General features: G+C 67.1%; 2 protein-coding genes across 38 annotated transcripts; one reads left to right on the forward strand and one right to left on the reverse strand.

Moving 5' to 3' along the window:
* Positions 1 to 22,730, forward strand: ASPG (asparaginase). The gene is made up of 15 exons (XM_027120736.1): positions 1 to 82; positions 4,871 to 4,979; positions 5,607 to 5,718; positions 6,993 to 7,118; positions 8,599 to 8,682; positions 9,290 to 9,416; positions 12,802 to 12,914; positions 14,984 to 15,166; positions 15,262 to 15,375; positions 15,891 to 16,007; positions 17,339 to 17,434; positions 17,675 to 17,838; positions 20,176 to 20,262; positions 22,110 to 22,209; positions 22,555 to 22,730. The coding sequence occupies exons 1-15, from the start codon at positions 1 to 3 to the stop codon at positions 22,702 to 22,704; spliced, it is 1,764 nt and encodes a 587-aa protein (XP_026976537.1). The 3' UTR covers positions 22,705 to 22,730.
* Positions 2,588 to 27,759, reverse strand: LOC113627716 (translation initiation factor IF-2-like). 37 transcript variants are annotated; one of them, XR_003435686.1, is made up of 4 exons: positions 20,530 to 22,558; positions 20,282 to 20,370; positions 6,933 to 7,085; positions 2,588 to 4,439 (listed from the first exon to the last, which is right to left on the reverse strand). XR_003435686.1 is itself a non-coding variant. In XM_027120734.1 (4 exons), the coding sequence occupies exons 1-4, from the start codon at positions 27,256 to 27,258 to the stop codon at positions 18,958 to 18,960; spliced, it is 738 nt and encodes a 245-aa protein (XP_026976535.1). In that variant the 5' UTR covers positions 27,259 to 27,759; the 3' UTR covers positions 17,825 to 18,957. The 37 variants fall into 37 exon arrangements, 3 of the variants coding, with proteins under 3 accessions (XP_026976535.1, XP_026976533.1, XP_026976536.1); XR_003435694.1 differs by lacking the exons at positions 2,588 to 4,439; positions 6,933 to 7,085 and adding exons at positions 23,185 to 23,230; positions 26,895 to 27,759 and having other exon boundaries at positions 17,825 to 20,370; positions 20,530 to 20,648; XR_003435683.1 differs by lacking the exons at positions 2,588 to 4,439; positions 6,933 to 7,085 and adding exons at positions 23,185 to 23,230; positions 26,895 to 27,759 and having other exon boundaries at positions 17,825 to 20,370; positions 20,530 to 22,393.

Here is a 27,759-nt window from a genome sequence, read left to right on the forward strand (position 1 = left end):
ATGGCGCGCGCGGCGGGGCCCGAGCGGCGGCTCCTGGCCATCTACACCGGAGGCACCATCGGCATGCGGAGCGAGCGCGGCGGTGAGTGGGTGCCGGCGCCCGGGCACCGGGGGTGGGGTGGGGGTCGTCCGCTCGCCCTTTGGCCTGTCGGGGGTCTCCAGGCCCCGCAGGGCCGCGCACCTGACCCCGCCGCTCCCGGTGGGCGGTCAGCCCGCCCCGGGGCACAGCCTCTCCCCCGCGCTGTCGTCGGCTCCTCCCGGGGCCGAGCCTCGACCACCGTGGCGTCTGTCTGAGCGCCCTTCCCCGCACAGACAAGCCGGTGGGCAGGTGTTCAGAGTCTGCCGAGGCCCCTCACTGGGGACCACCGAGCGGCTGCAAGGCGACCCCAGCCGTTTCCCGCTGTTCCCGGCCCGGGCTCGGCTGGGCAGCGGGCACCAGACACCTTTGGGAAGTGTTCACGTGCACGAGCAGTCCGGGCAGGTTGGGCGTTTCGTTTCTCTGCCCCTGTGACATTGGCCTGAGTGGGTCCTCGAGGCAGTGACTGCTGGGCCGGGCGCTGAGCTCTGCGGGCCACTGGGGCAGGGGTGCCCCCAGGCCGGGCAGAGCACCTTCGGGCAGGGACCGGGTTTGGGGAGCCTGGGCCCCGCAGGGGTGGGAAGAGGACTGCACACACCTCCAGAATGTTCCAGCGCTCCCGGGAGAGCGGACACTGTCTGTGCCCTCCACACAGGCCCCCCCGGGCTCCCTCCCTGGCCCCAGGTGCCTGTCCGGGCTGTCCTCACACCTGGGGCAACCCCACACCTGGCCCTGGAGTGTCCCCCTACTCGGATCCTCTGCCAGCTCCACAGCGGGGGACTTGCCAGAGCTGCCCCGTGCTAACAGGACGGTCGCCTTTGCTCTTGGTCCTGGGGCCACTTCCCCAGCACCCCCCTCCTGGCCACCGTTTCCACTGAAGCAGCTATCCAGATGCCACTAGCACTTTCTCGCTCCAGCAACTGCTGCTGGGTCCTCTGGGCCTGTTCGTGCCACCCCCCGACGCCAACTGCCAATTCGCAGACGTCTCTTGAGGCCCACTCTGTGCTGGGCCCCAGGACTCAGACCCCCAAAGAGCCCTGTCCTGGAGGCGCTCAGGGATGGAGAGCATGGTTTCCACACCCCCTCACACCCTTCCCCCCCCAGTTGCTCCCCCCGGGCTGCTGGGGAGTCTGCCCTGTGCTGCCCCAGGACTGGGGCAGAGAGCAGGGAGTGGCTGGCCCTGTCTGCATCCCTGGACTGTCTGGGGCCCTGGCCCACCCCTGTCGCTGCCCCTCCAGGCTTGGCACCTGGCCAACTGTGATTGCTGGGATTCCATTGAGCTCACTCATTGTTCTCCAGGGTCCAGGCTGCAGGGACAAGGTGGACTCTGACCTGGATCCCACCTGCGCTGCGTCGTGTCCCCTCACAGCCCCCCACCTCCCCGGGGCCCCTTAGGCTCACTCTCCCAGGCGCTGCATTTTCCAGAGAGGATGTAAACTCCCACGTCTGGAAGGTGACCTGGAGACCGACTCTAGAAAGACGGGGTGTGGTGGGACAGGACAGACAGGCAGGAGTCATCCACGAGACCTCAGGACAGCACCCCAGGCTGGGGACGGAGCCAGATGGATGGAGGAGCCAGGCCTGGGCCCGGTGGGCCGCCGTGCTCTGCCGGCCTCTGCCCTCTCTGAGCCCAGCTGGGGGCTGGGGGGACGCAGACACTCCAGGCCCTTCCTGCCCGGGGCATTCTGATCCGGAGGGCGGAGGGCATCAATGATTAACTCGCCTGGCACTGCTGATGTGGGCTCCGGCCCACGAGGGGGGGTGAGGGGCGGCCACAGCAAAGCTGTTTAGATTGTCGCTGTTGGGAGCCCTTCTGCGCCTGCTGGTAAACAGTGGCCTGCAGGGCACTCGGCGCCCCACACGTGAACTCTGCCAAAGGTCAGGATGGTGACGGGAGGGCAGAGGCCGTGGCAGCTAGGGACGCCCGCCACCCACCCCCTCTCTGAGTTTGGGGAAGATGTCACAAGGGACATCGTGAATCCCGTATCAGCAGGTAACCCCAAGCCCAAGGCCGAGCCACATCGCGGCCGAGGAGCCCTGACGCCCTGAGCGTCCCGGTGGGCCTGGCTCCTGGCGGGCGTAGCAGGGTGAGTAGAGCCTCGGAGCCTGGCGGCTGAAGGTGCCAGGACATCCCAGGAGGCCACCAGAGGGCCTGGCAGCCAAGCCTCATCCGGAGGGGTGACGTCCATGGCTTCTTGCGCCCTTGGCCTAGACCCCCTTCCTGAGCGAGTTGCCACACGTTCACAAGTTCACTGTCCTGGGACGGCCCTTACAGATGAGTGGGTCTCGTGGAGCCGCTGCCAGGGACAGCTCCCTGCCTGCACGGCCTGGGGACAAGGCCCGGGCAGGGCGGCTTCTGCTTCTGTAGAGCCTGAGGCTTGGGGGCCCGTGCTAAGAAAGAGACTACAATTTGCAAAATCAGAATTAGATGAAAAAGCAGGTGTGTGTTTGTCTGTTTGTCTGTTTCGTTGTTGTTAGTTTTTTTAGCTGCACCGAGCAGCACGTGGGATCTTAGTTCCCCGACCAGGGCTCGAACCCATGCCCCCTGCGGTGGACGTCTTAACCACTGGATTGCCAGGGAAGTCCCCTTGTTTTTGTTTGTTTTGGGGGGGACAGGTGTTTATTTAGAATGACGAAGGAAATCACAACAAACTGCTAGTTCTGAAAAGCCAAGGACGTTACAAATCCCAGAAAAATATTTTTTGTTCGTTGACTTCCTGACCCTCCCTCCAGGCTGTTCTCCCCACACTTTTGGCTGCTTGGTGTAATGATGTGTCGGCAGAATTCTGCACAGAGCGAATAGAACAGAGGAGAGTTTAGCCTTCTCTTCGGCTGGTTTTGCCTGTCCACCCACACGCTCCCCAGGCGGGGACACCAGGGTCTGGGCCGCGTGGGGCTCGCTGGCCCTGCACCTTCCTGCCGCCCCGAGGCGTGGGGTGTCCCCGGAAGCCAGTGTCCCACTGTCCACTAGCAATAGCCTCGCTCTGGAGGCGACCGTGCACATCACCTGCCCCGTCAGCAGATCCCCAGGTTTACATGGACACCCCAGTAACACCCACTGGGAGGGCAGCTAGTATGAAGAGTGGCGTGCGGGCTTCCTGCGGCTGCCCTGACCCATGACCGCAAACGGGGGCCTAGAGCAGCAGGAGCATCTCTCGGGAGATGCTCCATCACTGCCGGCCGGTGTGTTCGTGTCTCTGCTCTGTCCTTACACGGCCTTCTCTGGTGTCAGCTCTCTTCCGTCTCTGTCTTACAAGGATGTGAGTGGTGGCACTCAGGACCCACCCGCATAAGCCAGCATCATCTCATCATCTCAGGACCCTAACTCAATCACGGCCTCAAAAACTTTGCATTTCAGGTCCCGGGGGTCAGGAGGGGACACCTTTGGGGGCCTGATGCAGAAGGGTGGGTGGCTCTGAGCCTCCCTCAATGCCCAGGGTCCGGAGTTCAGGCCTCCTTGCCGTCAGGGCTGGTGAGTCCAGACCTTTGTGGAGGCAGGTGTGTGTCCTGGTCACACTTCAGGCGTCTCGGGAGGGTGGCCGGGCTGGCAGTCACACACGATGTCCCCTCTGTCTACTGAGCCCCGTCACTCCTGCAGCAAAGCGTGTGGAGCCCCTAAAGGGCGCTTCCTGGGTTGGGGGGCTGTTCAAGGTGCTCCCCCTTGGGTCTCCTTCTCTGGCTGGGGAGACGGCACCACGACATCCTTGGGCCAACGCAACTGTGTTTACTGGGGTTGGCAAGAGCTGGGCCTGGGATTTACTTGGGGCAGTTTATTACGCGGCAGCAGGAGACTGATACACCGGGCAAGGGGTGAAGGCTGGGAGCAATGTCGTCGCCCAGGGTGACCACTGACCCTGGTCCTGAAGGTCTTACATGTTTCAGCCAAGGGTGCTTCTCGAGGGGGGGCCCTGCTGTTCTCACCTCTGTGTCCAGGTGTTCGACATAGCCAGGCGCGTGGGAGACGCCCAACAGAACCTCAGTGAGGGGTGCACATGCCCAGAGAAGTTTAGCCAACTTGACCAAGGTCACGGAGCTTGCAGGGAGCAGGGTGGGGCAAAAAGCCAGGGCCCCAGTGCAAAGATTCTTCTGGGAGCCTTTGCTGAGGAGTTGTTTGTTTCCAGGAAACACTTGTGACTTCTCAGGGTTTTCTTAGAACACACACCATTTCTGCCCAGTGCCTCCTTTGATGCATGTTTCTGGACATGGAGGCTGCAGGCAGAGGGCCTGGGCTGGACCCTGAAGGTGTCACACACAGTCCACGTAGGGAGAAACGGTAACGGGGAGCGTGTGGGAATGGCACCAGCACCTGGACATCAAGGAGGGCTTCCTGGAAGTGGTATCCTGAGCTGGGATGAAGCACCTGCTGGGTGAGAAGCGGAAAGGAATAGAGGACTTCCAGGCAGAGCCAACAGCGTGTCCACGGGCAGAGCGGTGTGGACGTTCTGGGAAGTGGGGGAAGAAGAGTGGGCACAGGTGTCCGAGTTGTGAGAGGGCCAGGGCCCGCTGAGCCTCGGTGGCGGAGCCCTGGGGCTGTCTGGGTGAGAGTAGCAGTCCCGACACGGGGCAGCTGCCCATCCTTGCCAGGGCCCGGGGCAGCTGCAGGCCCGTCTGCCCAGCCTCTGACTTCCCTGAGGGCCAGAGCTCACCCAGCCAGCTCCCAGCCCCCCACCCCTGCTGGGGCCCGGCCCCCAGTGAGGAGGGAGGGGCCGGTGGTGGAGGGTGTGTGTGGAGGGGGCGGTGCTGGTGGTGGCTACCAGCCTCTGACTCCGCCTCCCTGCCCCACCCCGCCTGCAGTGCTCGTCCCTGGCAAGGGCCTGGCCGCCGTTCTGAGGACACTGCCCATGTTCCACGATGAGGGGCATGCCCAGGCCTGTGGCCTCCCCGAGGACACCTTAGTGCTGCCGTGAGTGTCGGCTCCTTGGGGGTCCCGGGCAGGGATGATGGCCAGCTGTCATGGGGTGGGGGGCATCCTGAGACTGGCGCCTGCCAGGCTGTGGCTTCTCAGTGTGTCCATGGCGAGCTGCTAGAGGATGCTGTCCCCACGGGCTCCCATTTCGATGGCTCTAGAACTGACTACAGCCCCCTTTCAAGTGAGCCCCATGGGGACTGAAGCCCATAGGAGAGGCAAGGGCTGGCCCAGGTGCCCTGCCTTGTGACGGTCCCTCTGTTTCCCAGCTTGTGGCCCAGGCTGTCCGCTGCTCTTCGCTGCTGGCCGGCTGAGCGGGGAGTTGCCCTCCCGGTCGCTGACCTCCCTCCTGCCAGTAGCCCTCCTCCCAGGGTCGTCCTGGCTCACCGAGGGGAGGGGACACTGCTCTGGAGCAACCTGGCCTGGCCTGTCCTTGGCCCCTCCCGGGACCACGGTCCTTGCTCCTGGGGCCTCGAGTGGAAGGGAGCCGGTGGGGATGCAGAGCCCACGGCCACGGCCCTGGGTGCGGGGGCCTGGCTGGGCAGAAGGGACCGGGGCCGCCGAGTGAGCAGGCAGGCGGGCGCAGAGTGCGAGCCTGCTGTCCACCTCCTGCAGGCCTGCCAGCCCCGCCTGCCCCGAGCAGAGGGTCATGTACACGGTGCTGGAGTGCCAGCCTCTCTTCGACTCCAGTGACATGACCATCACTGAGTGGGTTCAGATTGCCCAGACCATTGAGGTGAGGTGACGGGGGAGTGTGGGCGGGGCTGGGGCCAGGAGCCAAGTGGGTCGCACCTCAGCTGCAAGGCTCCCAAGGCCCTTTTACCTGCACCCGTGAGGGTGGGCATCGAGGGACCCCATTTCTCACCTTCCTCCCTTAAGAAAGCCCGCTCCCCACAGAGAGGCTTGTTGCACAGCCTGCCCCTTCCTGGCAGCAGGACGCTGGCCCCAGTTCCACACTTGTCTTGTTCTGCTGGGGCAGAACGGCTTCCGGGGCCTCACCCCTCTCACGGTGAGCGCCTGGGACCGCGTGCGGCCCTGGGCCCGGCCCTTGTGTCTCTGAATGTCCGTAGCCGTGCTCTGGGGCAGTCTCCCTGCTCTGTGGCCAGCAGCATCCTACAGTTGGGGCCCGACCGCTTCTCTGAACGCCTAGGGCCGCGGTCCTGGCCGCAGAGGCCAGCCATGCGCAGATTCACTGTGTGGCCAGCAGAGGGCGCCCCAGCCCGCCACGTGGCTCGGCTCCCCTGCAGCTACGGGCCCAGCCTGGCTTGGTCTTTCAATGGGCCGCGAGAGATGGTCCCCTGAGGTCCCCTTGTCTCCCGGGACTGTGCCCCTCGCAACCACAACCCAGGCCAGCTGCCCACTGAGGCCCAGACTTGGCTGCCCGCTAGGAGGTGGTGGCCGGGGCTGCGTCCCTGCAGAGGTGGCCTGTGTGCCTGGAGGCACCTTCCCCACGTCTGCCTGCGGGCATCCTTTCCACCTCCCACATCACAGCCGGCTCCCAGCACTGGCTGTGCCTTGTGTCCGCGCCTGGCCCTCCCACTGGACCGAGAGGCTGGCAGGCTTGCTCACCCCTCAGCCCCTGCTGCCCCAGGGGCAGTGGTCACTGAGCAAGGGGCCCTCCATGGCACCGAGCTGACCAGTGTGCAAGGGGCCCTCCAGGAGCACCGAGTTGACCAGTGTGCTCGGGAGCCCAGACCGGGCACTGCACGGGGCAGACCTTCCCATCCTCAGATAAGAGTGTTCAGAGACCCCGACCTGAGTTCTCTCGTGGGTTAGGGGTGTCACGGGGAGGCCCGAGGGGACGGGATGAGGCTGTTCTGGGCGCGAGGAGAGCACGGGCGCCGGGACTCCAGGCAGAAGCTCCATTTCCAGCGCGCTTCCCCGGCCAGCGGTGACCCGGGTCCCACTGGCACCTCCCCGGGTCCCTCCAGCTGTATGTGGGGCCCTTACCTTCCTTTTCCTGGTGGCCCCGAAGGCCAGGCCTGCCTGAGCTCGCCGCCCCTCCTGCAGAGACACTACGGGCAGTACCATGGCTTTGTGGTCATCCATGGCACCGACACCATGGCCTTCGCCGCCTCCGTGCTCTCCTTCATGCTGGAAAACCTGCAGAAAACCGTCATCCTCACTGGTGCCCAGGTAAGAACCCGGGCTGCCCAGTGGGCACCAGGTCCGGGCCTTCCTGAGGCCACAGGGCAGTTCAGCGCTGCTGGGGGCCCAGGTGGGTCCCCGGGCTCCTTGCTCGGTCCGGCAGCTCCCCGAGCTGGTTCCTGCTCTGCCTGAGCCGGCCAGCGCTGGTCAGTGCCCTGGTCCTGCCTGGTGCCAGCCCTGCCACCCTGTTGGTGGGTCCACAGCCTGCTGCCCGCCTTGTCCAGCTGCCCTCCTTCTGTCACTGTCATCCTCTTCCCACTGTGGTTCCCACCGATGCCATCCCTGGGCACCTGGGCGCATGCTACCCCCTCCTCTCTCACCCTGACCCAGCACAACCCCCAAAACCAACAGGTGGAATATTCTAGAAAACTGCTGGATTTGAAGGGGGGTGGTGGGGGAAGCCTGGACCCCCGTCAGAGGCTGCCTGCGGTGGCGCCACGGGGCCAGCCCTCCCCAAGGCCCTGGAGAGCCTTCCCCGGGGTCAGAGGTCGGGAAACCCCGTTGCCAGGTGCTGACCTGGCTGCCTGCCCTGCTCTGTCCATGGTCCCCGCGGGTGTCACAGTGGGGCGGCCCCACTCAGGGGAGACCCAGGGCCTCACTGCAGACACCCCATTGCTGCCGAGCACGTCCCACTCGGAGCTCGAGTGGAGGGATGGGGTGCAGGCTGACCCTGGCCCTTCCCAGACCCTCCTGAGCCCCTGGGTGTAGGTCGCCATCAGGCCTCTCCCAAGGGATGAAGGGGAGGGTTTTGAGTACTGCCGGCCCCGGGGAAGGATCGCGCTCGTGCTCTTCTAACCCCCGCGCCGGGCCTGACGAAGCGTCCCTGTTATAACGCAGGGGAGACTGAGGCTCCAGGCGCGGGGCTGCTGGCCCCCTGCCACACCCCTTCTGAGGACCCAGGACTGTGGCCCCAGGCCAGGGCTCGTCCTCTGGAGGCCCTGGGCCCACCCCTGCCCAGCCGGCCCGTCTGCACACCCCTTTGTTGCCTTCCTGGGCAGGAGTGGTGGGGATCTGGGTACGGGTCAGAGTCAGCCCCGGGGGCACTGGCCCTCACGTAGACGCGGGAGCAGGCCTGGGACCTGGTGCTCGGAGGTCCTGCGTGAGGCTTCTGGCCATCGCGTCCACCCACGGTCAGCCCTTGGCCACCCGGTCCAGAACTGGCCGGGGCAGTGAGGGAGCAGGGCCTCTGTGCCCCGGGGCCAGGGAGCTGGGCTGGGCAGTGGCGGGTCCCTGGGCAGGAGCCCATCTGGCCGGCCTCCGGCAGCGGGCACTGGGGCCTGCGGGGAGCAGAGGGCGCTGGGGTGCGGGCCAGACTGGCATGGCCAGCAGGTGCAGCTCCCTGAGCAGCGGTCCCCACCGACCCGAGCCTGCCTGCCCCCTCTCCTGGACCCCTGCCCGGGCTCCGCACTGGCTCCGTCCTACGCTGCCAGCGCCTCAGCCCCTCTCCTCTCCGTGGCCTCTCCTCCAGGTGCCCATCCACGCCCTGTGGAACGATGGCCGTGAGAACCTGCTGGGTGCCCTGCTGCTGGCTGGCCAGTACGTGATCCCCGAGGTACCTCCTCCTGCCTCCTTCCTGCGGCTCCTGGGAACCCAGGCCCGGGACTCGGGGTGTGGTGCTCAGGGGGACACACGGGGGCGCGTCTGGAAGGGTTTAAAGATCTGTCTCTCCCCTTGAACGTGAAGTACACCGTAGAGAAAATGGGAAAATAGAGAAGGCGGCAGGAAACTGTCGCTGCCTCTCACCCCCCGAGACATCTGCTGCTGACAGTGTGGTGGATTTCTCCGGGTCATGTGCATATATGTGTGGTTTACGTATATTTGTCTCATGCCTATGATATGGTGTATACTTGTTTATACCATGTGCATATGTACGTGTGCACGTTCCCATCAGTAGGTCGTACTGGTTTTGGAACGGGCTCTTTTTCCTCTTCATCTTTCCTGGTCACGTGGTGACACAGGGAGGCATTTACAAGATCCCCCCTCACATCTCAGGGGACGGGGAGAGGAGCCCTGGGAGGGGGTCGCCCGCCCTGGGGAGGGGCTTCATGGAACGCCATCAGGGCCTGTCTCACTGCCGAGGTGCCCAGCCCGCCCCACGGGAACAGCTCCTGAGCAGGGTGGGGGCTCCCCGGCGCTGAGCTGCTCCCCGCCCCCCGCAGGTCTGCCTGTTCTTCCAGAACCAGCTGTTTCGGGGCAACCGAGTGACCAAGGTGGACACGCGCAGGTTTGCGGCCTTCTGCTCCCCCAATCTGCCCCCTCTGGCCACCGTGGGCGCTGATGTCACAAGTAAGTGAGCAGGGGTCACGTCGTGTCACAGCGTGCAGGGAGCTGCTGTGGGGACCGTGCGGGGCCTCCTGGGTGGGAGTGCACGGCTCGGGGTTCTGCCCTGGGCTGCGGAGAAGCCGGGGGCCGGGGGGCGCTGCTCAGAGTGGGGAGGCCCCAGCAGGTAACCCCTGCTCGGAGCCGGGGGGCCATCCCGGGAGGGGCCAAGTTTGGGCGATCAGCCTCGTGTGCCTTCCCTCGGCCACGTGGCCCCAGGCCCAGGAGTCCCTCAGTGACGGTCAGTGGCTCTGCCACTCGCCTCGGCCTCCCGGGGACATGGTTCTGGTAGTGCGACCTCGTCCTGGGGACTTTCAGGGGTGTTTCAGGCCGCCCAGCCCCCGTCCTGGGGTTGCCCGACGCCTCCCGTGGGTGGTGGACCCTGAGCCCTCCCCCCAGGGGACCCCCGACGCCGGCCCTGGTGAGGAGCCGTCTCCAGCCGAGTCCTCGGCGAGCGCCGCGGGGTTGGTGCTCAGGCCTCACCCGACTCAGCCGCCCTCATGGCCGTGGAGACTCTCTCCACCCAGGATGTCCGCTCTCCTGGGTGTCTCCGGGGTCCCCCGCCCCCCCTCCGGCCGTGGGCATGGCCAGCCCCTCCACGAGGCGGCGTGACGGCTTCGCTCCGGTGGCCTTGCTGTCCGCCTGGTCCCTGCCGTCTACATGTTGCCCCCTCGCCCCCCCCCCCCCACCGTGTCTCCTCCTGTGCCTTCGAGACGTGGGCATCCAGGCGTGGTGGCGGGCAGGACCTCTGCCAGGCGGTTGTGGGGCTACAGCAGGAGGAGGGAAGGACCATGCAGGGAGGCACTGCGGCCCCGAGCCCTGACTTCATTCTGGGGGTCTTACCTTGCATTTCCCTCCCCCTGCCCACCCACCCTGCTTGCTGGAGTGGCCTGGGGGTTGGTAAGGCCCAGAACGGTTGGTGCATCTAAGGTGTGTATAGCACGCCCGGGTTCTCGGGGCCAGAGTCAGGAAGGCTTCCTGGAGGAGGTGGCCCATGTGCTGGTACTGGCAGATGGATCGCTTCCTTGCTGTCGTGGGCAGTGGCGCTCAGCCCCTCCTGCCCCAGTGCCAGCCAGCTGAGGAAGGAGGAGTGGGCGGGAAGGAGGGGGCGGCCGCTGTGCAGGCCTCCCTCCCCCGTGGGGGCTGAGTCACACCTTCTCTGGGGCTCAGAGGGGAGCTCCCAGGACACAGCCCACTGGCAGGTGCGGAGTTCACCCTGGATCCCCAGGCCCCTACCTGTGCCACGCCAAGCCCGCGCCGGCCTTGAGGTGCAGGGCACACTGGTGCGGGCTGGGCTGGACGGCTGGCCGGGCGCGGGGCTGAGGCTGGCCCTGAGAGGAGAGGCCGCCCTTGGACCCCCAAGCCCATGATCCCAGGAGGATTGTGTCCCCCCAGCCAGGGTGCCCGTGTGGTGTGTGAGGGTCCCGGGCTGGTCCCGGCACCAGGTGCTGAGAAACACCAGCCTCTGCCAGGCGTGTGCCCGGCGGGGCCCCTGGGGAGGCGGGGGCTGGGGGCTGCTACCAGCACTGGGGCGGCCGGCGCCCTCTCACTGCTTTTTGTTGCGTTTTCCCTCCCCTCTGTGAGGCTGTCACAGACGAGGGGCTCGGGGCTCGGTGGGGGAGCTGTGCCGGGCAAGGAGGGGTGCACGGTGGGGGGTGGGGGGTGGGTGCTGGCACTGCCCTTCCCTGAGTGGGTGAGGCACGTGCGGTCACACCGGGCCTCCAGGAGCCCCAGGTTCTCGCTGTGCAGAAGCCGTGGCCCCAGGGAGGGGGAGTCAGGCCGACAGGCTCGGGCCAGCGGGGTCCCAGCAGCTGAAGGGGACGTGGAACCCAGTGTCCCCTGTGCACGTGGGCTCCGCTGTGTGGCCCTGCGGTGGCAGTGTTAGGAACGAGCAGGGACGGTGGTCCTCACACCACCTTCCCTCCTCTCGGCCCCTCTGCGCATGGGGACAGCGGTCCCCTGGTGTCCAGTAGGCCCAGGTGGAAGGACTTGGGGTCCCATGGACTCTGAGGGGGATGGGCTGGCTGGGCGGGGCGGCGTGGGCCTGCTCTGTCTCCGTAAACCCCCCTCTGCAGCCATAACTCCTGGCTGGTGGCCTCGCTCCCACCCGCCGCCGTCTTATCTGCTCGCCCAGCTGGGGCCGGGGCCCGAAATTGAAGGACGCCTCTCGCTGCTGACGGATGCTGCGGCTGCCCTCCTCCCAAGCCCATGCCCCAGAGCCCCCGCGTCTCCCACCCGTCCAGCTCCCCGCGAAAGGGCAGCACGTGTCTGGAACGTTCCTCAGTTTATTATCGTATGAGAACTGCTCTGGTGGGAACAGCAGGAGGCCCGCAGGCTTGCACCCCCTCCACGGGACCGGGCTGGTGAGGAGCCCTGGGCGGGGGCCCTGGAGCCCACATTCCCCTCCGGGCTCCGCACCTGACTCTGGGCAGCCTTGGGCAAGGCCCTTTCCCTCCCTGGGCCTCAGTTTCCCTGGGCTGGACAATGGGGCCTCTGCCTGCTCGAGGCTGCCATGTGCGAGGGGCCGAGAGAACGGGACCCTGACCCTGGGCTCAGCGCCGGGCTCCTGAAGGTCGAAGGCCAGGCCTGCCGCCCAGACGCCTGCCCCCTGCCCATGGCTGGAGCAGAAGGCCTGGGAGGCCTTTGGTCCCCGCAGAGCAGCAGCCTTTAGACCCATGGAGAGGCTGATCGTCTGGGGAGTTCTCGGCACGGCAGGCACTGGCCCCACGGAACTGCCCCCTTCACGCTCCACGGGGCTCAGGAGCCGCCCTGGGCGTGGAGAGCAGGCTGGGCTCACGTTAGGCCTCTGAGACTTTGGGGTGAATGAGATGGAGGTTTCCTTTCCCCAAAGGTTAGGGATCCAGAAGGCTCAGTCATTCATTCACTCACTGACTTGCTGGGCCGTGGGCCAGGGCGGTGCCCAGTAAGGGGCTCGTGAGGCTGGCTGGTCAGAGGATGCCGCCCTGACCGCTCCTGGGACCCAGGATTGCAGGTTCCTGGTGATCCCCCAGCTCTGCCCCGTCTGCTGTGCTTCTCGCCATTGCACGTGCCATGCCCTCTGCCTGGAAGGCCCTTCCTCCACCTGCCCTTCCCCTCTCCTGCACTGGCGTGGCCTGCTGGGCTCTGGAGGCCTCTGTCCCTGCAGGGTCCTCTTCGCCCCCTGGACCCCACGCCCGCCACGGGGGCTGGCTCAGGCTGGAGCTGCGCCCCTCGCCTGAGTGAGCTGGGAGAGGGGGCAGGGGACGGGACTCCGGAGGCACCAGACAGAGGCCGGGGGGTCCGGGGAGGCTAGGCCGGGGCCGTGGCCTGCAGGTGGCCGGAAGGTGTGCATTCGGTCCCTCTGTCCTCGCAGTCAACCGGGAGCTGGTGCGGAAGGTCCGTGGGCAGGGCCGGCTGGTGGTGCACGGCGGCATGGAGCGCGACGTGGGCCTGCTGCGTCTCTACCCCGGGATCCCCGCCACGCTGGTAGGGACCCCGGCCCAGCCCCCGCGATGCCTGCCTCCTGTACCCCCTCCCCTCCCCACCGTCGTGTCACTGGGACCTGCAGCCCCTCCGCTGCCTTCTCAGCCCGTTCACCTTACTTGTGACCTGGGCTTGTCCCTGCGGGCGTCACAGCACGGGTTCCGAGGGCTCCTCTGAGGCTGAGGGGGTGTGGCCCTGGACTCTGCTCTTTCTTGTGGCCGCTCTGGTGGTCCCTGCCGTCCACCCCTTGGCCACCAGCTGTTCCTGGGGCGGACACGGCGCCTGCCTCCGTCCTGCCCAGTGAGTCAGGCCCAGACGCTGGGCTGCCAGTTGGATGGAGGGGTCTCGGGTAGAAGCGCCTCTGGGCGTCTCTGGCACTGAGTGCGGGGCTGCAGGGGCTCAGAACACGCTTGCTTCAGTGCTGTGACCGGCGGGGCACTGCGGCCCCCTCTTCCACCCGACACACGTGGCTTCCCAGGTGTGTCGCTGTAGCTGGGGTGGCCCGGCATCGGGCTGCCTTTAACCTCTGGGCCACAGTCTGTGAACTGGAGCTGCTCCCCTCCCAGGGCGCTGGGGACAGACGGGCTTTGCTGGAGGCGTGCTCCAGTGAGGGCTGCCCTCGAAGATGAGGGTCGTCCCGGGGGCTGGTGGCCGGATCCCACGCACGGGTCTTACGTCGTGTAGTAGCCAGAGGCCACTGCACGAGGCTGCCATCCTAAGTGGGGCTTAGCTGCACAGGCTCCTTCTGGGAAAGCATGCCGGCCTGTGAAGTCTTTGTAGAACGTGCCGTAGCTGGGGGAGTGCAGAGCCATACGCTGCGCTGAGCTCAGGCGGGGGGACGGGACCCCCAGGGCTTCGCTCGACGGGGACTTCCGGGCTGTCGGGGCAGGGCCTGCTGCTGGTGACCTAGGCTCCAGCGGCAGCGGGTCCTGGTCTCCAGTCTCCCCGTTCCCGGGTATCTGCCAGCAACAGGTCTGCTTTCACCTTTGGCCTCTACCTGGAGAAGCAGAGGGAGCCAATGGCAGTTCTGAAAGGCTCTGAGTGGGGCACAGCCAGAGGGCTGGACGCCTGCTGCACAGGCCAGCAGCTTGGCCTCTGGGCTCCCCCTGTGTAGCAGGTTCAGGGACAGACAGTGCTCAGCCCTGGGGCCTCTGTGCTGACACAGGGCACGGCTGAGCGGGGCAACAGGTGTCCCCGCAGGGTGGCCTCTGAGGGGACCATCCTTGTTTGAGGTAAACCCCAGACCCTGTCCTCTTCTTTTTTTTTTTTTTAAATTAATTAATTTATTTTTGGCTGTGTTGGGTCTTCGTTGCTGCACGTGGGCTTTCTCTAGTTGTGGCGAGCGGGGGCTGCTCTTCGTTGCGGTGTGTGGGCTTCTCATTGCGATGGCTTCTCTTGTTGCAGAGCATGGGTTCTAGGAGCGTGGGCTTCAGTAGTTGTGGCACTGCGGGCTCAGTAGTTCTGGCGTGCGGGTTCTAGAGCGCAGGCTCAGTAGTTGTGGCTCACGGGCTTAGTTGCTCCACAGCATGTTGGATCTTCCCGGACCGGGGCTCGAACCTGTGTTCCCTGCACTGGCAGGTGAACTCTTAACCACTGCGCCACCAGGGAAGCCCCCGTCCTCTGTCTTCCGAGTGGAGCCTTGCAGCCTCGTGGGACGTGCGGACAGCACCCTGGCTTAAGCAGAACCCTGCATGTGTGTGTGTTTAGCTGCAGGGCCCTTTCCCCACACACTGGCTTGCTGGGAGCATCACCTGTTGTGTGTCAGACGGGGCAGAGCTTTGGACCGGATGGAGGGGCCAGGGGCCGGGAGGGGCGGTGTGGTGGCCCAGCTGGGATGGGGGCCCTTCGCTCCGTGAGACCTCTGATGGCCTTTCTCATCTCCAGCTGGCTCCTTGTGACCTCTGACCCATTTCCACGGTGTTTGTGGCCTTAACACTTAGAAGGGGACAAGGTTCCCTTTGGGGGGATGTGTTGGGGAGCGTGGCGGGCACCGAGGGTGCAGGGCCAGCCTGTTGGTCCCATTGCTGGAGCAGGAAGCCAGGCCCCTCACCCTCGCCTCCCGGCCCCCACAGGTCCGGGTCTTCCTGCAGCCCCCCCTAAAGGGCGTGGTCCTGGAAACCTTCGGATCGGGAAACGGGCCCACCAAGCCCGACCTGCTCCAGGAGCTGCGGGAGGCAGCTGAGCGAGGCCTAGTCATCGTCAACTGCACCCACTGCCTTCAGGGCGCCGTCACCTCGGACTATGGTGCTGGCACGGTGGGGCGGGGACACCGAGGCCTTGGGAGGGAGGGCAGGGGCAAGTCTGGCTTGACCCCGTGCCCCATCGTCCGCCGGTGCCTCCGTTCCTGCAGGCCCTGGCGGGAGCCGGCACCATTTCAGGCTCCGACATGACATCGGAGGCGGCCCTGGCCAAGCTGTCGTATGTGCTTGGCCTGCCGGGCCTGAGCCTGGATGGCAGGAAGGAGGTGCGTGCCCCTCCGGCTGGGGACCTGGGCCTGCACTGGTGGGCGGTGGGGCCCAGTCCGGGGGATGTGTGCCTGGGTCTGGAAGTGGGGCGAGGACGGGGGGGGCTCCCCCGATCGGTTGCCAACCCCAAGCCCGGGCACTGCCTGTCCTCCCCTTGAGGAGCCCCAGGTCTGGCTTGGGCTAAGGATCCCCAAACTGTCCCAGGGTATCCCCTCCCTCTTGCTTTTCAGGCTGGCCTCAGACACGGCTGTCCCTGGGCCCTGGGGCTGGGCAGAGGCCACAGGGGCCCGGGGAGACCCTGAGCTGGAGGGCTGGAGGGTGGGGCTGGCCTGGTGTGGGGCTCTGCCTGGGGTTAGGCTCCGGCCTCAGGCATGGAGCCCGAGGGAGGAGTTTCAGGCCCTGGGCAGCCCTCTCCCGGGGTCTGGGGTGCCTGGCCTGCGAGGTCTGTCTGGGCTGCTGGGCCCGGGCCCTGATGGAGCTGGCCCGGGTCTCCGTGCGCCCCCCCCACCGGCAGCTGCTGGCCAGGGACCTGCGCGGGGAGATGACGCTGCCCGCCACGGATGAGCTCCGGCCCTCTCTGCAGGGCAGCACGCTGGGCCGCGGGGTCGCCCAGCTTCTTAGTCTGAGCCAGGTACTGTCCAGCGTGGGCGAGGGGGTCTGGGCGGTGGGTCCCTGAGGGATGGGCTCCCGCCCCCTGGCATTTTGGTGCCAGGAGCAGAAAACCACCAGGCACGAACTGGTTCTGGGCTCGGGGCCACAGTGGGGAGGGTTTGCAGGGACTCGTGGGCCAGCGTGTGGGAAGGGGCCGGGCAGTCGAGAGGGGCCCTTGCAGCGTGCACACGGTGCTCAGAACGTGGCCGCTCACCCGGTGGGCAGCCGGGCCGGGCCTGCTGGCCCTGGTGCAGGGCCGCCTCGTGAGGGGGGTGCTCTCAGGCAGCATGGGCGCTCCGTCCGTCCTGCTGCTGGCGGGAGAGAGGTGTCTGCTCTGGGGTCTCCCTGGGAAGAGGGGCCAGGCTTGGAGCTCCTTCCCTTTCTCAGCCAGGGTGCCCAGGCCCAGGAAGGGACCGAGGACTTGCTTTAGGGCCTGGGATCTGAGATTTAAGCTGGGCCAGGCTCACGGGGGTGACTGGGGCCTCCTGGTGCCCCACCTTACCACCACCCCCAGCACTGGCCTCTGGGAGAAGTGTCCAGACCTGGTGCGCCTGGCAGGAGACGGGCACTGTGTCCCGTTGCTGACCCGGGTCACACCACGTGCCTCAGTTTCCCCTCTGCAGAGTGAGGGTGGGAGAGTGGAGAGTGGCAGGAACTTAACCTGTTTGCCAGGGATGGGCAGCAGCCAGACGTGTGCGGCCTGTCGTCACAGTGGATGCCTCGGGCCTTAATGACTCCAGATCTCAGGCCCCGCCATGGTGCCTGGCGCGGGGATGCCTACGGGGGCCTCTGATGGGACCCCCAGCCGTCTGGAGCCTTGGGGAGCTGTTAGGCGACCCCAGCACGGGGTCCAAGTGTCCCTTCCTGCTGGGGGGGGCCAGGCACCCCTTCCCACCCTCCCCCAGGCAGGTGCCCTATGAGTTACCCCTGCCTCCTGGCCCGCAGGAGAGGCAGGCGAGGACGTGGGTCTCAGCGGGCGGGTGGCAGGCCCCGGTCACACAGCTGATGGGACAGAGCCAGGTGGTGGCCTGTGTCCTGCCTGGACTTTGCTCCCAGGGCTGGGGGTCCCGAGTAGGCCTCGGATGTGGTGCCTAGCCCCTTCCTTTTACCATGTCGAGACTTGAGGGGGCCCTGGACCCCATCCTGGGACTCACTGCCGGCGCGGTGTGTGGGCCAGCAGGGTTCCCACGGGCCCTGCGCCCCACCTCTGCCCACCTGTTCCCCTGCTCCTGGCCCTGCCCACTCCTGGGGGTGGTGAGGACCCCAGGAAGTGGCAGGGGTCCCAAGGTGCTGCGGCGCCCCTCACCCCAGGAGGCTGAGGACGTGCAAGATGCCCTGGTACCCAGCCTGGCCTGCGCCGCGGCCCACGCCGGCGACCTGGAGGCCCTGCAGGTGCTTGCGGAGCTGGTGAGACCCTGCCCGCCCTCGGGGACCAGCTCCAGCTGCACCAGGCCCCGGGGGGTGGGGCGCTGCCCAGATGTGGGCAGGACTGCCTGTCCCGGGGCTTGCTCACCTCCCCGCAGCCGAGGGGGGCACGTGGCTGTGTCAGGCCCCCCTGGGTGCACCCCAACCCTGTCCCTTCCCTGTGGCCTACCTGGCCCTGTCCGGCCTCCCCTCAGTGGCTGGTGATCCCTTGCACCGCCCCAGGGCAGTGACCTGAGCCTGGAGGACTTTGGTGGTCAAACTCCGCTGCACTCGGCCGCCCGAGGGGGCCAGGCTGGGGTGGTCACCATGCTGCTGCAGAGAGGGCTGGACGTGAACGCACGGGACAAGGATGGCCTCAGCCCGCTGCTGCTGGCCGTGAGGGGCAGGTACTGGGCTGGGGGGGGCGGGCACTGTGGCGGATGTGTGGGCAGGGCCTGGACAGGAATGCCTCAGAGGGGGCCTTCGGTGTGCCTGTGGTCACACAGCACCCCCAGGCACAGCCAGGTAGGACCAAGGACGCCTGCTTCCCGGAGCCTCGCCCACCTCCAGCTGGGCCCTACAGACTGGGAGGACTGACTCTGGGCAGGGTGGTCAGGGAGGGCTTCCTGGAGGTGACCACCAAGCTGAGCCAGGCAGGCCCGGCAAGACCCTGGCACGGAATTTCTAGAAAAGGAAAACGCTTACAGAGCACAGGGGTCTCATGTGTGTTCCCTCCGTCCTCCACCTGAGGGGCTGGGGGTGGGGCAAGGGGAGAAACCCCCAACCCAGCACTGGGATGGAGCAGGTACAGAGCAGGTGACATAGTGCCAGACGTTGGGCTGGTGAGCACAGGTCCCCAAGGGGCCAGGCTCAGCATGCATGCTAGTGGGGGGGTCCCCCAAGCTGGCCCCATCCAACAAATCCTGGCTCTTTAGGGCAGGGCCCCAGCCTGGGTTTTTTTGGGGGCCCCCGCCCAAGTGGAGAGTTGCAGAGCTGAGCTCTTGCTGAGGCCCGAGGGCCCTGGGTAGTCATTGTGGGCACCTGACGTCTGGTTCCTTCTAAGGAGCAGCAGAGGCCCCCTGCCCTGAAGCCAAGGCCAGAGGCTGGGGCCCCCTGGAGGGGCCGCCCTGTGTGCTCACCTGTGACGCGCACTGCAGGCTGGGGCGGCGGCACCTTGCAGGGCGGGTTGTGTGAGGATCAACGTGAAGGAAAACACACGAGCTGGTGGTCACCACCCGGGAGCCGGGGTCACAGGCTCTGACCCCTTCCCTTGGGGTTGGGCCTGGCGGGCGGGCAGCCAGCCAGCCGAGGCCGGAGGAGCAGGCATCGGGGCTGGTGAACACCTGTACCCGTGTCCTCTGCTGGGGCGGCCGTCTCCTTGTCCTCCCCGGCCCGCCTGGCATCTCTCCGAGGGGCAGGCCTCTCCTGCTCTGACGGCGGATGGGCACGGGTGGGGCCTGGTAGCCACTTGGCCCTGCATTCTAGGGGCTTACGTTGCTCCGAGGCCTGGAACTTTCTGGGAAGACCTAGGGGCAGGGGCGGGCCCACTCTCCCACCTGTTTCCCCGTCCCTTGCCCGGCAGCTGGGAGGGCCATCACATACGTGTGTGTGTGAGCGCACTGGGGAGCCCGGGTGTGAGGGTGTGTCTGGGACACGGGGGTCACAGGCCTTGCTTCCCATCCCTCGTAGTCTTGCTGTTTCGAATGCAGAGCTGGCCTCGGTTTAGCGTCTGCCAGGGCCCGGGCCCTCCCCAGGGGCTCTCGGCCTGCAGGACCCTGGGTCATTTCTGGGGGTCTCATGAGTCTTATGCAGAGCCCAGGCCACCAGACCGCTCGGCTCAGCCCTGGGCCAGGGCGCCTCACCCTTGGGGCAGTGGGCAGCGGGGTAGCCCCTCCCTCCCAGCCTCCTGGGAGCATCAAAGGGTTCTCAGAACAGGTGGGGGACCGAGGGGGAGGGCTGCACGTGGGGTGTGCCCGTGGCGCCCAGGCCGGGTGATCTGGCTGGAGACTCTGCGGCTCACACTTGGGTGTGGGTGGCAGCGTGGTGAGCTCACCCCGTCCTGGTCCCACCCGCTCGTCCCCAGCTGGCTGTCACGGCAGCTCCCTCGCCTCCCGAACTGGTCTCCCGGCTCACCCCCCAGCGGGCCCTGCTGTGCCCTGGAGGGGCTGGCCTCACCCTGGAGGGCTCCGGGGGGGTGGGGGGGCCCCACTCTCCTCCCCAGCTCCCTAAAAGTGGGGTGACCATGCAGTTGATGGTACACCCCCAAACTGGGGAAGGGGCAGCCTCGGGGCTCTGTGCTCTCTGTTCCTGGGCTCGGAGCCGGTGCCTTGACACCCACAGGCCTCTGGGCCCCGCTCCGGGCCAGCCTGACGCCCACGTTCTTCCGTCAATGTCTCATGCCCACCCCATCCCCAAGGGCAGACTACTGGCCCAAGGGATTCCGTTTTCCCAGACTCGGCCCTGGCGGGTGTGAGCTCGGCAGGGAGACTCCTCCAGGGTGGGCCGTCCGAAGGTGCCCAGAGCGGGGCCTCGGGGCCTCTGGCGGGGGTGCTGCGGACGGAGGTGCTGCACAGCCGGGGCTGACTGACCGCCCCCCCGGCGTGGGTCTGGGTGCTGGGGACCGAGGTGGGGTGGCCCTAGTCTGGGGAGGGTGGGTTCCTGGTCTTGGGCACAGGACAAGGCCCTGCTGGCGTCTCGCAGAGGCTGCGGCGGGCAGGCGGTCACCACGCTGTTTCTCACGGCAGGCATCAGGGTGTCATTGGGCTGCTGCGGGGGGCTGGGGCCTGCCTGTCCCCCCAGGAACTGGAGGACTCGGGGACAGAGCTCTGCAGGTGAGGGTCGCAGGCATACCTGTGCTTCCTGGGACGCGGGCTTCAGAGGGGAGAGAGCCCATCGTGCACCCGCTGGGCCCTTGGAGCACTTGAGGGTGGCGTTTGTTCCTAGAGAGGGAGCAGTCCAGCAAGGGGGTGCGTGTGAGAGTGTGCGTGCGTGTGTGTGGGTAGAGGAGGGCCGTGGAGGGGTCGGCTGGGAGGGTGCCTGGGCTGCGTTTGGGGAGGTTGGGGGCACGGGGTGGGGGCAGGGCAGTCGGCAGCTCTCACCCGTGGGGAGGACACCAAGGCCCAGCAGCTACCCTGCCCTGGTCGGCGTTCGGCTGTCAGCTGCCAGCAGGACTCTGACCCCAGCCGCTCTGAGTGGCCACCAGGCAGACCTGGGGAGGCTGAGACCCGGGAGGGGTGGTGGTAGGCTGGGCGGGGGCAGGCCCAGGGCTGCCAGCCTCCGCTCCTTCCTCCGTCCCCGGGACCCTCCCCGTGGCTCCCCCCCACCCCGCCCTGCCCACCAGCCCCTCCTGTGTCCAGCCCGGGCTGCCCTGGGCAGGTCTGAGGCCTCGAGGAGGGGAGGGGCCGAGGGGGGGGCAGGCTGGGGGCCGGAAGCGCCTTGGAAGTCAGAGCCCCCAGGCGTGGGCTGGGTGACAAGGGCAGTGTCTTAGACCGTGGCTGCTGTGGTGTGAGGAGGGGTGGCTGCCTGCTCTCCAGGAAGAGGACCTGAAGCTCTGGCCCCCTCGTCCCCACCGGCCATCCCCCCACCCCCGAGCCTTGGAGGCCCCCGTCCTAGACACAGTGGGGTGGAGAGAGCCCACTGGCCTCAGCCCCTCCCTCCCTGGAGTGCAGCGTCCCTGGGGGGACGAATCCTGCTGGCTGACCTGCCTCTTCTCAGCACCGACAGGGCTAAGGCGGGCGGGGCTGGGGGGTCTCAGATGTGCGGGATGGTGGCGGGGCCCAGGCGGGGAGGGTCTTGGCTCTGAAGGGACTTCTGGGGTGACTTGGTTCAGAGCTGCACCCCAGGTGGGCCTCGACGGCTCCGTTGACAGATGGGGCAACAGGCAGAGGGGGGAGGTGACAGCAGCTCCCACGGGAGTGGGTCATCCGACCTGAGCCGCTTGGCTGGACTTGTGGGGGGCCCTTGGCCAGCTCTTCCAGGAGGTGAGCGTGTGTGGGAACCAGCGCGAGAGGCCTGCAGGCAGATCTGGGGGCGGGGCGGGTGGTGGCGCCCTCAGCGTCAGCGTGATTCACCTCAGGGATGACCCAGCGCCGCTTTGGGGGCTGCTGCTGCCGTTTCCTGACCCAGAGGGAGTCCCTAGGGCCCCGTTGGGGGATGGCCCTTCCGCCCGGCAGTCCTGGCCAGCACACCTGGCTTGGACCCCTTCCCTGCCTGGTCCCAGGGTGAGAGCAAAGGGAGGATGCAGACGACCCCACGAGGGCCCGGGAGGTGCGCTGTGAGTCCCCCGCCACCTCCCTAGGGCAGGCAGGCCCAGGCCCCCTCCTACCAGGACCCCCCCATGCGGCCTGCCTCTGTGGGCCCCGCCAGGGAGAGCTGTGTTGTGAAATGTGAAACTGGCGGGCGGCACTCAGCCGGTGGGGTGTGTGTGGTGTGCACGTGCGTGCATCCTCACGCGTGTGCCTTCGTGTGTGCACCCTTGACCTGAGTCCCAGTCACCCCTGCTGGGTGAAACCAGACTCCAGGCCGTCAGCTGGCCTGCAGCGACTCCTGCGCTCCCGCCCCAGGGCTCGGGCACTGCTGGGTCAGCTGCTGGGGGCTGGCTTTGCAAAAGTGCCGGTGGGCAGATGGACATGTGCCCGGTGGTCTCTGACGGCTCCCCGTCCTCTACTCCCCCTCCCAGGCTGGCATCCAGGGCAGACTGTGAAGGCCTGCGGGCATGGTGGCAGGCAGGGGCCGACCTGAGGCAGCCGGGCTATGATGGGCGCAGCGCCCTGCATGTCGTGAGTGCTGCCAGTGCCCTCTGAGGCCACCTCGTCCAGGAAGGCCTCCCTGACAGCTCCATTGGCTCCCGCTTCCCAAATGCCCAACTCCTGCTCTCCGGGTGGATGCACTTCATGTGCGGGAACCACAGGGGTGGGAGGGCTGTCCCTTTTCCTGTCCCAGGTTCCCTCCCAGGGCCGAGACCTGTGGGGACAAGGGCAACGGAGGAGTCATGGGGTCCTTGGTGCGTGGGTGGGAGGGCAGCCTGGTGGGCCACTGGGGGTGGGAGGCGGGGTTCAGGGCCAGGTTGCTGGTCCGAGTCCCTGAGGCAGCCCCTCCCGCGTTCCCCCTCACCCACCCTGCAGGCAGAGGCAGCTGGGAACCTGGAAGTGGTGGCCCTTCTGCAGAGCCTTCAGGGTGGGGTTGGTGACCAGGCCCTGGGCCCAGTAAGTCCCCCACCCCCCTGTGGGGTTGGACCTGGTGGGGACTGTGTCCTGGGGACAGAGCTGGTCTAAGTCAGTGGGGCCTGCAGGGCCCCTCCTGTGGGTGGGGCGCACCCTCTGTGGGAAGCTGCAAACTGCCTGGAGGGAGGGCCAACCCCAGACCCCCTGCTTCCGTCCTGTCAAGCCGCCCCATAGTGCACCCTGCCCCATGGCGCACCCTGCCGTGTTACTGGAGGCCCCAGCCGTGGTCAAGAAGCTCCCCGAGCCTGGAGGGGGCCTGCCCGCCCTGCCCCACCCCAGCAGGACCAGCACCCACTGGGCTGGGTGGGCCAGGTTCCAGCTGACTCCCCACCCCCACCCCATCAGCTGGCCTTCCAGAAAACCCTCCAGGCTGGTTGGGTTTGCTCAGGTCCTTGGGTCCCTCCCCTGTGAAAGGCTGCTTCCCACTGACAGGTGCCCGGGCTTGTCTGTCTGCTCTGGCCCCATACAGTACCTGGGCCTCCACTCCTCTAGAGACCTCCCATTGTCAGGAAGTGCTGCCTGGTGTCTAACCTGAAGCTGTCCTGCTGCAGCGTAAGCCATTCTTTCCTGTTGAGACCTGCTGGAAGGATGACAGCAGACCCACCCCTGTGGCTCTGACTGTGCTGTGCGCCCCCTTCCCCTGCCCCCTCCTCGCTGCTGGAGCTGCTCCCCATCCTGTTTGCACAATGCAGCCTAAAGGTCTTTGTTGGGTCGAGTGGCAATAAAATCTCTCGGAGGGCCGTTCCCTGCCGAGATCTCCAAAGCCCGGCTCCAGTGGGTCTGTCTGGGTCCCAGGACCGTGGGTGTGTGTGTGGGGTGTCAGGCCCCAGGCTGTGGGTCAAAGGGCGTGTCTTCAGCACCCTGGGGGTGAGGGACGGTCCGCCAATCCTTCCCAAGGCACCAGGAGTGAGTGTGAGTGTGGGCCCCTGGGCGGGGTGGGCAGGCTCTTCCCTCCCCAGACAACCTCTGCCCCATCTCCTCTCCTCCCAGACCTCCTCTTGAAGCTTGGGGTCACCTCCTCCAGGCAGCCCCCACCCACATCTGCTTCTGCTGAACTCTCCTCATGGAGACCATCTCTCTACCTCTCCCGGTGCCCCTCATCCGTTCTTCACAGGGGCCTCTGCGGTGTGCCGGCCCCTTGGCCCCGTTCATTGCAGCCCCTGATCTGCTGGTAGCACGAGACCTGCTGCCTCTTATGAGCCAGGCCCATCCTGGGGAGCCTGGGTGGGTGGGAGCGCCCTGCTGTGCGCAGGTGTGGGATGGGCAGGGCAGGCCCGGGCCTGGTGGGTGTGGCTCTCTGAGGCCAGTGTCAGTGCCTTACCAGAGGCCCCGCTGGGGCTGAAATCAGGTGTTTGGACCCACGGCCTGAACCGGAAGCACCGGAAGCAGTCCGGTGGGGCGACAAGGGCATGACCTTGGGCCTGGGCTGGCCTGAGGCCTCCCGCCCCCACCCCGCCCCCGGCCCTGCTGGGCGTGAGGAGCCTCCCCGCTCCAGGTCCCCCACCACCTTGGCCCCTCTCTAACTGCCCCCGTAAGGACTGCCTTCAATCTGTCCGTCTGGCCCCTGAGCTGGGGGCTCAGGAAGCCGCTGGGCCCAGCATGAGGGCAAAGGTGACCCTAAAGAGCTCTCCGTTGCACCCACCATGCAGCTTCTCCCAGAGGCGCTGGGCCGGGGGCGGCTCCGCCCGCACCCCCAGGCTTCTCAGCCCGGTTCCCAGGCCCGGGCTGGCAGCCTTCCAGATCTTGCCCAGACACGGGTGTGCCTGGGTCTTGCACAAACAGGTGACACCACACGAGCGTGGTGGGGCCCCATACCCTGACGACAGCCCAGTGAGCTGGGGCCTGGGGGGAAGAGGGGCCCTGGGGCTCCAGAGCCGGGAGCCCCTGCGGTTGCCGGTGGGCTGGGACCCTCAGAAGGCCAGAGGCGGCAGGACCGTTGGACAAACACCTGGACAATTGGAGAGCACCTTCCGCATCCCACGACCGGTACCCATCCCCACGTCCTCCGTGGCGCCCGGCACACAGCAGCTCACCAGACACAGCCATCCCCTTTGGCTCTGCTGCCAAGGGACGGGGGACCGGATGGGGCAGAGCCTGTGCTCACGGCCACGCCACACTCAGCGCGTCTCCCAGGCCCCGCGGAGCCCAGATCGTGAGAGCTGCGTTGCCTCAAGTTACCCCACATGGGCCCTCCCTCCCAGAAAGCCGGCCAGTGGAGGGGTGCCCACTGGAACCCGGTGTCCCAGGGCGAGAGCACTCGCTGCACTGGCTTTTCCCCAAGTGGGTCATCGAGGGGAGGGGAGAGGCTTCTGCCAGCGGGGCGGATGCGGGGAGCTCCCCTCCAGGCCCCCACTTCTCAGGCCCCTCCCCACACCTGGGGGATGCAGAGCCCCACAGTGAGCGGCTCCTGGACTGGGCAGGTGTCCCAGGAAGCTCTGGAAAGTCTCAGACATCTGTCTGGAAAGTTCCCCAGGGCCATTCCTCAGAGAGTGGCCAAGTCGCAGCAGGGGAGTAAGGGGCCGCCCTCCTTGCCCAGCGCGCAAGGCGGGGGTAGCCCTGCGAATAACAAAGTTGAAGGGTCACCTACCGGGAGCTAGCTTCCATCCCGCGACGCCCCCGAATGGGCACCAGCCCATCTTCCTTCCCACTTTACAGCTGAAGAAACTAAGGCCCAGGCCTGTGCTCAGGGTCCCAGGTAGGCACGTGGCAGAGCTGGGCTACCAGCCCGCCTGGCACTGCACCGGCCTCCTCACCTCTTGAAGGTAGTGCCAGCGGGAGAGGTCGCCGGGCTGGTGGGAAATGCGGGAGTGAGGCGAGCTTGGCGAGGGCGGGGTACACGTGCAAGGCGCCCAGACCCCCTCGGGGTCTCGGAGGGGCCGGAGCTGCGTGGCTCGCACCCAGTGATTTCACTTGGGATGGCGCTCCGGCTCCCAACGGCCCATCTCCTGTCACTGGGATCCCAGGGTTATCGCTGGGAAACATCTCTCATTTAGGCCGTTATCCACGTTTACCCAGTGTCTTCCGTCCTTAGATTTCTCAGTCAGGGCCGCCCTCACCCCAGCTACAGGTCACACCTCAATACCTCCTGCTGCGAGTGGGGGCCCCAGGCACTGGTACTGGTCACCTCTTCCTCTCCACTCTTACCAGTCCCCTCTGGTGCCGGCAACAGTGGCAGTGTGGAGGGAGAGGTCTGCCCCGGACTGGGCTGCACCAGGGCCGAGAACAGGGGACAGGAGAGGTGGGGTCTTTCCGCCCATGCAGTGACGGGGGTGTGCGTGTGTGTGTGGGGGGGCAGGAGCGCCCAAGCTCATTGTCTTGGTTACACACCTCTGTCCCCCCTCCCCCCAGTTCCTGCCCACACACACTGCCACTCAGGCCTGTGGACTCAGCAGAGATGTGGGGTGTGGAGTCCCAGCTCCACCATGGAGCGCCGTGTGACCTCTGAGAAGTCACTGCCTCTCTCTGAGCCTCAGTTTCCCCAACTGCAAATGGAAACGATGAAACCTTTGCTACTCACGTTACTGGGTGCTGGTGCAGGTAAACCGCACACAGCGTGTGTGACGAGGTCTAGAGGGTCCGTCACACCTCGGTGGCTGCACCCCGACCTGGGACCAGCCTGGGCTCCCGAGCCCAGGGGACACGGGGGTGCAGCTGGTGGCGCGGCCTTGTGTGGCCACCCTGGACTTGGCCAAACGATGGTGACCGCCCGCCGCCCCCCCCCACCCCCGGGCCGCACCAGTGGCTCAGGGTTTGGGCCGAGGACTTTAGGGGTCACCTCCCTCCAAATTTTCTCTTTGCTAAAGCTTGGACTCTGCCATTAGCCCCCAGTGGGCAGCTCCGCTGCCCCAACATGTCCAGGTGACTAAAGTGGGCAGGCCGGGGTGCACGGGGCTGCGGGGTGCCGGCCCAGGGCTCTACGGGGACAGGAATGTTGTGCCCTGGCTCCCCTGCCGCCCAGGGTGGGGAGTGTGGGCGCAGGATGGGGCTTCCAGCGTGGGCTCTGAGGAGGGGTCCGGGCTGCCCTCCTTACCCTCTGGGAGGAGACAGGGTCTGAGAACCAGAAACCTGCCGGCGCGTCCTCACCCTCCCTCTAGTTTCACTTTCCATTTGTTCCCTTCCTCCCCTCTCCCACGAAGTTCCCTTTGAAGTGAGAAGGGACACGGATGGGCGTGTCCAGCCGGCCCTCCCGCCACCCATGGGCGGTACCCGGGTCCCGGGCTTCTGCCGGCTCCGGTCCTCACCTGGGCACCAACTCGGCTGCCATCCCCACCTCCCCGCAGTGAGCCCGGGCGCCCCGGGTCCCTGGCGGGACGGTGCGGGTATGGTTCCCGGGCCCGAAGCGTGGACCCCAGGGGCGCCGGGGGCAGCGGGCCGGGCGGGGCCGGCAGGCCGGTGAGTCAGGGCCACCCCCGCGTGGGCGCGCCGAGCAGGTACCGGGGCCGCGGACGACCGGCCGCGCGACCTGCCGGCCCGGGAGCCGCCCCGCCCGGAAAAACCGGTCGGGCCGGCGCGGCCCGGGCGCATTCCGGCGGCGGGGGAGGGCGGCCACCCGCTTAAAAGGCGCCGCGGCACTGGCCGCCGCCGCACGGACGCACCGCCGGGCATCGCGGGGCCGTGGGCAGAGGGGACGCGCCGCCGGGACGGCTGGGCTCGCGGGGGCTCGTCGGGCGCGGTCGGTCGGTCGGGGCTGGGTCCGGCTGCCGCGCTCCCCCTGCGTGTCCGGGAGTCGGGGCGCGCGGCCGGGGTCCCGGGCGGCGGGGCTCTTCTCTCCACAGCGCGGCGGACGCGGATCGCGCGCTGGGTTCAGTGGTTCTTAACAGTTCAACAGTTCTGTAGCGCAATTGTGAAATGTTTAGGACCACTAGACCCGGCGGGCCTGCACGCAGCGACAGCAATGGAGCGGCCCACGCGCGGCCCGGGAGCAGGGCCGGGGGCGGGGGCGCCTGGAAGGAGCCCTCGGACCCTGCGCCGCGCACCCTAGGCCGGCCCAGGCCCTCTGCACCTCGCCCGGCAGACCCCGAGGCCGGGCCTGGGGCCGAGCGCAGCGGGAGGCGGCGGGGCGTGATGGCGCCGAGCGCTGGGAAGCGCTGGGAAGGGCTGGGAAGC

This window comes from Aethalodelphis obliquidens, unplaced genomic scaffold, assembly GCF_003676395.1.
Source record: "Aethalodelphis obliquidens isolate GAN/ISIS:26980383/991018 unplaced genomic scaffold, ASM367639v1 scaffold21, whole genome shotgun sequence".
NCBI lineage: Eukaryota > Metazoa > Chordata > Mammalia > Artiodactyla > Delphinidae > Aethalodelphis > Aethalodelphis obliquidens.

Bases quoted from the DNA above. Each gene is read 5' to 3' on its own strand.
- ASPG (XM_027120736.1), top strand. From the start codon at position 1: ATGGCGCGCGCGGCGGGGCCCGAGCGGCGGCTCCTGGCCATCTACACC. The intron at 5,719-6,992 runs GTGAGGTGACGG...CCCCTCCTGCAG, and splicing joins AGATTGCCCAGACCATTGAG to AGACACTACGGGCAGTACCA. The intron at 16,008-17,338 runs GTACTGTCCAGC...CCCTCACCCCAG, and splicing joins AGCTTCTTAGTCTGAGCCAG to GAGGCTGAGGACGTGCAAGA.
- LOC113627716 (XM_027120732.1), bottom strand. From the start codon at position 27,258: ATGCCCGGCGGTGCGTCCGTGCGGCGGCGGCCAGTGCCGCGGCGCCTT. The intron at 23,234-26,894 runs GTGAGGACCGGA...TCATCCTTCCAG, and splicing joins GCAGCCGAGTTGGTGCCCAG to CAGGTCTCAACAGGAAAGAA. The intron at 19,197-20,281 runs GTATGCCTGCGA...AGGGTCCTGCAG, and splicing joins CCGCGTCCCAGGAAGCACAG to GCCGAGAGCCCCTGGGGAGG.